The sequence below is a fragment of the Fusarium oxysporum genome, chromosome IX (assembly GCF_013085055.1).
Source record: "Fusarium oxysporum Fo47 chromosome IX, complete sequence".
NCBI classification, from domain to species: domain Eukaryota; kingdom Fungi; phylum Ascomycota; class Sordariomycetes; order Hypocreales; family Nectriaceae; genus Fusarium; species Fusarium oxysporum.
The window spans coordinates 934,209-945,632 of NC_072848.1; the positions used below are offsets into that span (position 1 = coordinate 934,209).

At 39.3% G+C, this 11,424-nt stretch overlaps 1 protein-coding gene across 1 annotated transcript; it reads left to right on the forward strand.

Moving 5' to 3' along the window:
• Positions 1 to 9,692: 9,692 nt before the first annotated feature.
• FOBCDRAFT_167621 (uncharacterized protein) lies at positions 9,693 to 11,039 on the forward strand (the record flags this gene model as incomplete). Its single annotated transcript, XM_031189653.3, has 3 exons — positions 9,693 to 9,838; positions 9,913 to 10,316; positions 10,366 to 11,039. Coding segments are annotated over 3 exons (1,224 nt in total), but the record flags the coding sequence as incomplete, so codon positions are not given.
• Between the last annotated feature and the right edge of the window lie 385 nt (positions 11,040 to 11,424).

The window sequence follows — 11,424 nt, forward strand, 5'->3', positions numbered from 1 at the left end:
TAGTGCGAAATCCGATGAATCCGTCTCTAGTTCGATTTCCTTGTCGGGATCGAACATCGCTAGTACGGGTTCGCTGAGGATTGATTGTTTGAGCCCGTCGAAGGCTTCTTGTGCCTTGTCGTTCCAGGTGAAGGGCTTATCCTTCTTCGTAAGTTCTGTTAAGGGGTTCGCGATCTTGCTGAAGTCCTTAATGAATCGTCTATAGTAGTTGGCAAAGCCTAAGAAGGCTTGCGTTTCTTTGACGTTGTTGGGTACTTTCCATTCTGCTACCGCGGATATCTTCTTCTTTTCCATTCGGATTTCTCCGGGTGTGATGGTGTGTCCCAGGAAGTCTACCTTCGTAACGTGAAAGTGACTTTTCTCTGGTTCGACCAATAGCTTGGCGTCTTGTAGTGTTTTCAAGACCTTGTGGACGTGTTCCTTGTGTTCTTTTTCGTTGTCCGAGAAGATTAGGATGTCGTCCAGGTAACAGACTACAAAGATGTCGAGGTATTGTCGAAGTACGCTGTTGATCATCCGCTGAAACGTTGCGGGTGCGTTGGTGAGACCGAAAGGCATTACCAGGTATTCGAACAGTCCGAATCTGGTTCTGAACGCCGTCTTCCATTCGTCTCCTTCCTTGATACGGATGAGGTTGTACGCGCCTTTAAGGTCTAGAGCTGTGAAGATCTTTTTGCCTTGTAACCGATCCTTGAGTTCCGTGATGAGCGGAAGCGGGGTTCGATCTTTGATGGTTTTCGCGTTGACCGGTCGGTAGTCGATGACGGGTCTATCCTTTCCGTTTTTTTTTGGTACAAAGAACATGGATGATGCTGAGGGTGAACTAGATTCCCTGATATAGCCTTTTGCTAGCATCTCGTCGATGTATTCCTTCTGTACTCGTAGCTCTTTTTCGTTGAGCGAATACAACTTCTGAAATGGTAAGTTGTCGTCTGTGAGATTGATTTCGTGGTCCCATTGGCTGTGTTCGGGGACTCCTGTTTCTAATTCTTCTCTGAACAGTTTGTCGTATATCCGGTATTCTTTCGGAATGTTTTTTAGTCGGTCCTGGCTTGTCGTTGGTGGTTCGTCCTTTCTTGGATCTTGTTGTTGGAGAATGCCTAGGATTTCTGTTTTATTTCTTTGGCCTTTCTTGTGCTTGTGTCGTACTCCTTTTGGAGGTGGTGGAATCTTTGTTCCATGCCGGTCCACGCTTTCTCCTTTAGTCGTGGATTGAGATCTCTTCTTGCTCATCGTGATCGTTTTACTATCGCTGTCGGGGTCACTGGGGAAAGTGATCTGGCCGGTCCTCCAGTCGATGTGCGGGTTTTGTCGTCTAAGCCAGTTCATACCAAGTAGAATGTCCATATTCTCTCCCAAAGGTATGATGTCGAAGCTTATCCCTTGATTCTTTCCTCCGATACGGACCTTGAGGTGATCAATCTCTTGATCCACAATACCGTTGTTGTAATCAAAGTACTGTCCTTCCGCATTCACAAGTCGGTATGACAGTCGCTTCTTCTTCCATGGTAATCCTAGCTTTGTGACTATTCTTGGGTCGATGAAGTTCTTCTTTGCTCCACTATCGATCCATGCGTTTAGCCATCTTCCCTTGATCTGAGCTCGTAGCACTAGGCGATCGGGTTTGTTGTCTTGTGTGGCTCCCAGAGCACTTGTAGGTACGGGTCTTGTCCGTCCTTGTCTGGCGCTTTCCTGTGGCTCTGTTGTTACAGGAAGCGTATCTCTTTTCCCGAGGCGTCCTTGTGAGTTTGTTCGCAGTCGCTGTCTGCGCATTCTTCGCCGTCGGTGCAATCGTTGCTGAATTCGTCGTCGAATAGTCGCTGTTGAAAGCGTATTTCCAATTCTTCGTATTGTTTTTCAGATGTCTTTAGACGTGCTTCATATTTTTCGGATTCCGTCATCTGTCTGTCATGTAACGCTCCGATGTTTTCGAGGTATAGTTGGTGACATTTTTCCGGATCCGTACATCCTTCGATGTGATCCACCTCGCTTAGTTCTTGTCGTTCTTTCATGAGTTCTAACTCATATCTGCACCATCGTCGCCATGCTTTCTTTTGTTCGTCTGTTGGCTTCCCTCTGGTGTCGTGAGGTTTTTTGAAGAATTCCTCTATGGCTTCGAGTTCGCTGTCTGGCATCGTGTCCTCCGAACTGGTGTCGTCGATTGAAGCCTGATCGAATCCTTCGCCGAAGTCGATGGATTTGAAGGTGCTTCCTTGTTTCGCACATTCTTTCAAGGTCAAGGCTTCGAGTTCTTTTTCAACTTCTGTGATTTCCAGCGTCATTTGCTTGATTCCTTCGCAGAGGTTCTTGTTCTTTTGGATCTCGCGATAGTACGGCATATGGAACCGTAATTCCACTACTCCGAGATTTTCGTACCATAGGTGTACTAGGTATCCTTCTGTTTCAGTTGCTAGGTAGGGCTTGTCGTTCGGTGTGCCAGGAATCGTCACAGGAAAGCAGTCGTTGTCTTCCTTGTTTTGTCTATGTTCCTTACACCAATGATATTTGCATGAGAGCCACGATAGTTCCTCATGTTCTGAATGCGTTGGAAATGTTCTTACATCGTCCTTGACGTTGAACTTTGGTTCCCTGTGGAGTGGGTTTGTAGCAGTGTCCATGTGGTAGGCGCGTATGTTCAGGGGTGCGAGTTTGTTTGTTTCGCCATGTTCTCTGGCTTCCTGGGTGTACCTGTCTTCGGGTGAGGTCCACATCCTGCTGCCTGTTTCGTCGAACAGTTGTTCGTAGGGTTGTTGCCATTTCTGTTCCAGGCGTTCATCTTGTTTGCGGAGGTATCGTGCGGTTTCTCGTGCTACTCCTCCTCTGTGTCCCATGTGGCGGGATTGTCGATGGTGGTAGGTGCGGATCTTTGCTCCTGCCTCTCGTGCCTTTTGGAATGCCTGCTCGGTGTCTTGTAGGGTGACTCTAACTGGGATATCATCCACTTGTTTGAGTACTTCGGGTTGCTTGCCCTTGTTAGGGGTAGCGTCCTTCCCTTGTAGACCCTCTAGGTATTCCTTTGTTCCTTGTTTTGAGAGTCTTTGTTCTCTCATCATGCCTAGGGTTTCGGTGGGTGCATCTTGTGTGCTATTCTTCTTGTCTTGCTTGTATTTTCTGTGTCGGGCGTTTGTTCGTTCTCTGTATTCAGGATCGTCGCGAAGTTTCTGTTTTCTCCTTTCGTTGTATTCTGCCATCCTTTTGCGGTATGCTTCTTCGTCTCGCATCCTTTGTGCATGCCTTTCTCTCTGGAGTTGATTTTGGATTTCCCTAGTTCGTGGTTCTGGTTTCTCTTTGTTTGCTTCCTCGTAAGTGGGAAATATATCCCGGGGCTCTCTGATTGAGCTGTCCGGGTGCGGGTTCCATTCTTTTGCTGGCGTGTAGTCTTCATACAGGGCGGTGGTTTCCGCCATGTCGTACAGACTTCGTGTCATTCCCAGTGTCTGGGTCTTGATGGCCATCTGAGGGTCCTGTTCGTTAGTTGCTCCTAGTGTTTGCTTACCTCGATTAGGGTCTCTAGGTTTCTTAGGTTCCGGGCATTTGCTGGCCATATGTCCCATCCTGTTGCAATTGTAACACCTGATTTTGGACATGTCGCGGGGTCTTCTGTTGTTGTCTCGCTGTGTGGCCCCGAGGACCATGGGTCCAGGCTCAGTTCCGTGTTGAGTGTCGACGTGTCTCTTGCGTCCTTGATTGGCATTTTGCTGTTTGGTGTTCCACCGGGGGTTGTATGATCCTCCGTGTTTCTCAGCCTGTTTTTCTTTACGTCGTTCATACTGCTGGTTGTCGATTTCTACAGCGATGCTGGCAAGTTCGTTTAAATCCTTGGGCTTGGGCCTAATGTTCACCATGGCATCCTTTACTTCGGACTTGAGTCCCAAGTATACCTGTGCCATATGGGCCTCTTCGCCCCAGTTTAACTTGGCTGCCTGGTAGCGGTATTCAGCTAGGTAGTCTGCAGCTGATCCTCTTTGTTTGAGTTGCCGGATCTTCATTTCCGCCATTCGTTTTTCGTCCATGATTCCGAAAGCATTCCTGAGTTCGGATTCGAAATGTTCGTATTTCTCATAGACATATTTGGTCATTTGCTTCCGTTCGTGGGGTGGATTATTGACATAGTCGCGGATGATAGGCTCCATCATTCGTAACGCCTTGTCCTTGAGGAATCCCATCCCGTGTCGAACCCTCAGTTCCTCGGTGGTGAACTGAATCGGGTAGTACATTTGGTAACTCCGAAGGCTGGTGAGGAATCCTTGTAATTTATCGGCGTCGCCGTTGAACGAGTCAGGCTGACGGGGTCTAAGGATCTCTCCAGGGTCTTTTCCGGTAGCAGTAAGAGCTGCGGTGTGTTCGATATGTTCCTTGTACAGCTTCTGACTGTTCTCAGCTGTTTTTCCGAGTGACTCTGCAATCTCGGCGAGGTCGGCCACCTTCTTCTCCAAGGCCTCGATCCTGTTTTGCGCGATCTTGGCGTTGTTTTTGGCGTTGTCCAGGAGGGTGTCATGCTGTTTTCCCAGGTCACGAAGTCTTTTCTTGAGCTTCTTGACTTCGTCCTCATGGGAATTCGGATGAATAGGAGGACTCTGTATCTCGTCCTCTTCGTCCGTTTCCATTGGGACCTCCTGCAGTTCCTCTGCGAGGGGTCGTGGTTCCTCAGGGGGAGTAACGTGCTGGGCACGTCCTGCGGTTGAAGGGCGGTTTGGAGTAGCAGGTGCCATTGCGTGGATATTGCTCAGCGTTACGCGGTACGGTCTGAACAAGAGCTATCAACGTGTGACGGTTGGGTTTCCAAACAGGTAAACTAGTCCGTACTAGGTTTATGTTTGCAGATAACGTAGGGCGTGATGCTGAGCGATGCGAAGTGTCACGTTTCTTAATGATCAAGTAATGCGTGTTAGGCTTATTGATGTAAAGATGCTTTATTGATAGCTGGTGAGCTAAGTTCTATGAAAGTGCAAATGAATGTGTTCTATATACTACTGTGTGTGATGTGAGGACGACGATATGTGCGGACGCTGTCGTCCTTGGGACGCTTCGTTCCATGGGACGACGGCGTCCCTACGCTGGTCGTCCCTGCATGGTTGCATCGTGATTGGTTCTTGAAAGGAGTGAAATTGTGGGGTACACGTGACGTAACCGCTGGGGTCGTAACATTAAGGACTATTTATAAAGTAAATAGATCTTTACTACTTTAGACCTTAAGGAAGCTTATAACCTAATTTATATTAAAGAAAGAGATAAATAAAAGATAGTATTTAAAATTAAATTTAAACTCTTTAAATATTTAGTAATACTATTTAGACTTATTAATACACTTATAACATTTTAGCAGATAATTAATAATATATTTTAATAATACTTAGATATCTTTATAGTATACTACCTAGATAATATCTTAATCTTCTTAGATAATAAGAAAGAATATAAAGAATATATCTATAAGGTCTTAAAAGCCCTATAAGATATTAACCTACTAATTAAACCTAAGAAAAGTTACTTCTATATAAAAGAAGTAGACTTCCTAGGATATATTATTACCTTAGGTAAAATTAGAATAAAAAAAAAGAAAATCTTAGTAATAACAGACTAGCTAATACCTACTATAATTAAAAAAGTATAAAGCTTCTTAGGTTTTACTAATTACTACTAATAATTTATTAAAGACTTTAATAAGATTATAAACCTCTTAATAGAACTAACTAAAAAGGAAAGAAAATTTATTTAATTACTAGAAGTATAAAATATATTTAAATAATTATAATAAGCTATCCTTAGTAAACCTATATTAATTATATTTAACCCTAATAAGAAAATAAAACTAAAGACTAACTTATTAGACTTTGCATTAGGAGGATAAATAGGTTAATGTAATAACTAAGGCAAGTTATATCCTATTGCATTCTACTTATATAAGTTATATAGGCCAGAACTTAATTACCTTATTTATAATAAAGAATTCCTAGTAATTATTAACTACTTTAAGGAGTTTAGATATTATCTTATAAGAAGTATATACTAAATTAAAGTTTATACTAACTATTAGAATATTTTATACTTTACTATAATGCAAGAGCTTAACTAATAATAACTATATTATGCTAAATACCTATATAAATTTGACTTTATAATTATTTATAGAAAAGGTTTAGATAATAGATAAGCAGATATAATTAGTAGGCAACTAGATTATAATACTAGCACACCTAAGACTAAGAAATAACTCCTAGAGAAGAATTAAAAAGGAGAATACCAGTTTATATAACTAATATAGATATTAGGATAAATATAAATAGCACTAATAAGAGAAATCCTAGAAAATAAAATATATAACTTCCTTTACTAATTCTATTTATATCTATTATATAGATATTAAGGAGTTACTAAAACTCTTAAATAACTACTATAATAAGGATATAAAGTCTAGAGAAAAGAAATAGAAAAAATAATTAAATAATATAACCTATATATAAGGATAAAGGCATAATAATATAAACCATATAAAGAACTATAATTATTAAAAGTAATAAAATAACTATAAAGCTTAATTATAATAGATTTTATAATTAAATTACTATTATTAGAAGAACCCTTAATTAGAATCTTCTATAATAGTATTATAGTTATTATAAATAGATTTACGAAATTCTCTATATACCTACCCTACAGAGAGGCAATAAATACAGAAACTATAGCCTATATCTTTTATAATAAGATAGTAAGAGAAAAAGGACTACTAAGGGAAATCCTATTAGATAAAAGACCTACCTTTATATTAAAATTTTAGTAAGCACTTATGTCATATTTAAGACTAAACTACTAATTCTTAATAGCATTTAGACCCTAAATAGATAGATAAATAAAACAGATAAATTAAGTATTAAAATAATACCTATAGTATTATATTAACTATAAATAGGATAATTAGGTTAAAAAACTATTATATGCCTAACTAGCCTATAATACTGCTTATAATAAAAGCACAAAGCTTATACTATTAGATATAAATTTTAGATTTATATTAGATACTTATTATAATACATAGAAACCTAAATTAATTAACCTAGCTGCTATAATTAAAAGTAATAAGTTAAAAAACCTATATAAGGAAATAAAAACAGAACTTAAATATATTAGAAAATAAATATAATAGCACTATAACCCTAAGAGGTTAAAGGGATTAACCTTCTCGGAGGGGGATATAGTTTACCTATCTATTAAAAATATTAAAATAGACTAACTAAGTTATAAGTTAAATTATAAATATCTCAGACTAGTTAAAATTAAATAAAAGAAAAAAAAAGATATTTATAAACTAGACTTACCCCTAATAATTTAATACTACCTAGTATATTATATCTTAATACTAGAATTAGCAGCAAATATAATATATATTAAAACTAGTAATAAACTATAATAAATTATAGGACTAGAAGTTTATAAGGCAGAGGCCATTAGAGATATAAATAAAATTAATAGATAAACTATATACCTAATTAAATAGAGAAACTACCTAGAAAATAAAAATATATAAGAACTACTAAAATACCTTATAAATGCCTAATAACTCCTAAAGAACTTCTACTAATACTAAAACTAGAAAAATAGTTAATAAAAGCACCTAAACTAAGAAAATCCTACTTAGACTACTTAGTAACAGCAGACTAGTCCTAAAAAGTACTATCTGCTATAGCATTCTCTAATACAGCCTATTTATTCTATTCTGCCCTTTCTAATTTATTTATAAAACTAAGGCTATATTAAATTATATTTATACCCCTTACCTCTACTTAATAATACTAATACTATAAATAAGTAATTTTAGTAAACTAAGTATTTATTATATTATAAATATAAGTAGATTCTGCCTAAAAAATTAATTAGTTTATTCTTAGCTGCCTCCTCTTTATATTTAAGATAATACTTCTTATTAATAATCTTTTAAGCTAATATTATATTAGCAAACCTATAAAAATAATTTTATATTAAATAAATATACTAATAGCTATAAATAAGCTATAATTATTATAGGATATCCTAGATTTAATATAAGGATTATAGTAATTTAATTTTATAGGGTTAAGGATATATAAATCTTTTATCTTTTAATAAATACAGTTAGAATAAGGCATAATAAAGTTTCTAAATGCTATAATAAGGATATAAAGAGATTTTTAGTTTTTAGTAGAGGTTTTCTTAGCCTTTATTATATAGTTAGATATCTTAAGGGGATTATAAGATTAAGATTAGACTTACCAGGGGATAACTAATAGAAAATATAATAACTAGGCCTTAAGGATAAGGCCTAACAGAGGGGAGAGATTATATTATAACCTTAGCAGTTTTATTACATATACCCTATATTTTCTGCTAATTATTAGCCGCCCTATTAAACAGATTAATACTAAGACCCCATAATTATAGATAATTTATTATAATTAGTGCTAATTTAATATAATTACTACTAATCCTATAATAACCTTACTAATTACTACTATTATTTACTAGTATATAAATTATATTTATTAGCACTTTTATAGACTTAGCTTACTAGCTATTAATAAGACTTCTTTATATTAATAAGCCTAATACGTATTACTTAATTATTAAGAGATATAATAACCTACTCGCTTAGTATTAATGCCCTATGCTATCTGTAAATATAAACCTAGTATGGACTAGTTTCCCTGTTTAAAACCACATTCGTCACAGCCAGAAAGAATATTATATCATATTAAAAAATTAAAACTTAAAGATCTTTATACTTAGTTCTATATAAATATTCACTAATAGAAATTTTATTTAAAATAAAAAATATAGTAGTGTGTTTTTAATTGAGTTATAATCGCGATCTTAATCTTGGTGTTTTGCTGAGGGTGGCCGGTTTCTGGGGGTGGCCGGTTTCCCCGTATCCGATGTTATGCTACTAAATCCTTCGGCGTTGCGCCTCAGCCTTGACGCGTAAAAGGGAGGCTTAGCTGGATCATACGCAAATTCCAATAAACTCGAACTTTCACATAACGATGCGTCTTTTTTTACTAACCATAGGTCCACTATTTACCGTCGATCGTGGCAGGTTGACGAATATCGTCATAAGGGACATCTTAATAAAGAAGACCAAGTTAAGCTTAATGGCCTGCCGTGAATCTCACGACTTGTTTGTATACTTGGACTTGTTTGAAAGCCCAGAAACACCGTGGCCTTTTCTATCTGCCTGTTTCTTATCCCTAGCATGACATGAGCATGTGTTGGGTGTTTGATGCTCATCGGCTTCTTAACCGAGCTGTGGACCTTGCGTTAGGTAACATTTTAACGGCCAATTGCCAGAGCTTAGACAGGTCTAGAACATTTCCCTCTTCGAAGAAACGGAAATTAGGCTTCTCGTATACTTCGGTAGTTTCCTATTCTAGCCGGAATTTGTGCTTGACAGTAAGAATCGTGGCCATCATACGATAGATGCATTGCAATTGGCCAAATAGTATCTGAGTGACAGCGATGCGTCCACTTGATTACGTTGATCAACGTTTCGGCTATTCCTACTTACATGCAGTGGACGTAGCATCGGGCCTTCATAGATCAGTAGGGCTACGAATCATGCCGTAACCCCTGGGAGTGAGATCCAGTCTCGGTGTTGTCTTTAAATCGTTGAGCTCGCTGTAGTCACGTCATGTTTAACTTGTTGGTTCTTCGTTTCTTTTGAAATGGGTCTTCAATTCTGTGGTGCTCAGAATGGTGTGAAGATGGGAGTGTTGAACGCCCCCAGGCGGGCTATATGGATCTGCTCAGTTGTTAGCCTCACTGCATTTCTTATCTTCTTCTGCTTTCCCGTCTCTTCCTTTTATCCGTTGTAAGTACACACTGGCCACTCCGTTACATGGTAAAGACTTCCGCTGGCGATGCTAACGACGATGTATTACATAGGAAACCCACAGTCTCTCCATCCAACCCCCCCTCTCCTCCTCCTCCAGCTCCTCAAACCACGGATACCTTCAGTGCCAACTGTCATAAGAAATCTCGACCGGAAGCCTATAAACAGTATGGCAATGGAACCGAGAGCTTGGCTCTGCCGAAGCTAATGGTGGAGTTATGGAAACCTCTGGTACATCCTATCACAGAGAGAGTATTCGTCACCGACAAGGGAGAACGTTTCGAAGTACCAATCGACCAAGTGCGATGGAAGAAGCCATTAGGGAAACGGGTCGTTATCGTTGACACTGATACTCGGCTTGATGGTAAAACTGAGAACACAATGTTAAATGAATGCCCCTTGGACTTCATAACACTACCCGGGCGGACTGGAGGACACTTGAACCATTATATATACGGTACGTCTTGTCAACTCTATCTGATGCTCTGCTGTTACTGACGTTTTAGCTATGATTCACGGTTACGATTACCGACTCGTCCGTGCAGCCGATTATCCCGATCGACACGGAACTTGGGTAAAGCCTGCCATCACCAAAGAGGCTCTCAAGACCCATGACTTCGTCATCTCGCTAGACTCAGACGCCGTCTTTACTCATCTCGACCTTCCACTTGAATGGCTTATGAACCTCTGGGATTACCGCCCAGAAACCCTAGTCGCCATGGCTTACGACCTTGACTGGGAACAAGACTACGATCCCCAAGGAAACCTCATCCTAAACACGGGCTTCATCATCGCACAAGCAAGTCAGCGTACCCAAGATATGTTTCAACGATGGGAAGATTGCCCACGGAGTGTACCTGGCTGCGATCATTGGAACTTCAAGTGGGCACATGAACAGAGCGCTTTCTCGTACTATATCCGATACGAGTTCAACAGAACACATGATGTAAAAAACATCCCGTGCAATCAGGCCAACGGTAATGAGTTTACACTCGATGGAAATGGCGAGTGCCAGGGCGTTTTTGTGAGCCATAATTGGAAACATAAGCACAAGACGCCCGAGTTGTTGAGCAGGAGCATCATGACTTCGCTGGCTCGTCGGGTGCATGGGCAGTTTCACCATGATATTAAAGACTTATACATAGATGCCTCGAAGGAGACATATCCAATCGCCGATGGGCTACCTAAGCAATGATTGGAGGAAGGAAAGATAATTTAAATTTAGACTATAGAGCTTTGAGATATTTCTAAGACTAATAACTCTAATAAGGCCCATCTGCCTTGTTTACTACCAATGCTGGCAGTTATCTCAAGCCGAAAAGGAATAAGGTACTCTAGAAGTCCTGGATGTTATCTTATCTTATCTTATCTCCGTTGTCACCCTCGAATTAAACCACTACTTGACTACCCTAGAAGGCCCGCAAGTAACGCTGCTTTTTGGACTTTATCAATAGAGGCCCGATTACTCAAAAACGTACCATCGGATTGTCATCATTACCATGATTCGTTCCTGCGCCATGGACTGTACCAAGGTTCAGAGTCACAAGATGCTCGGGTCGACTGCA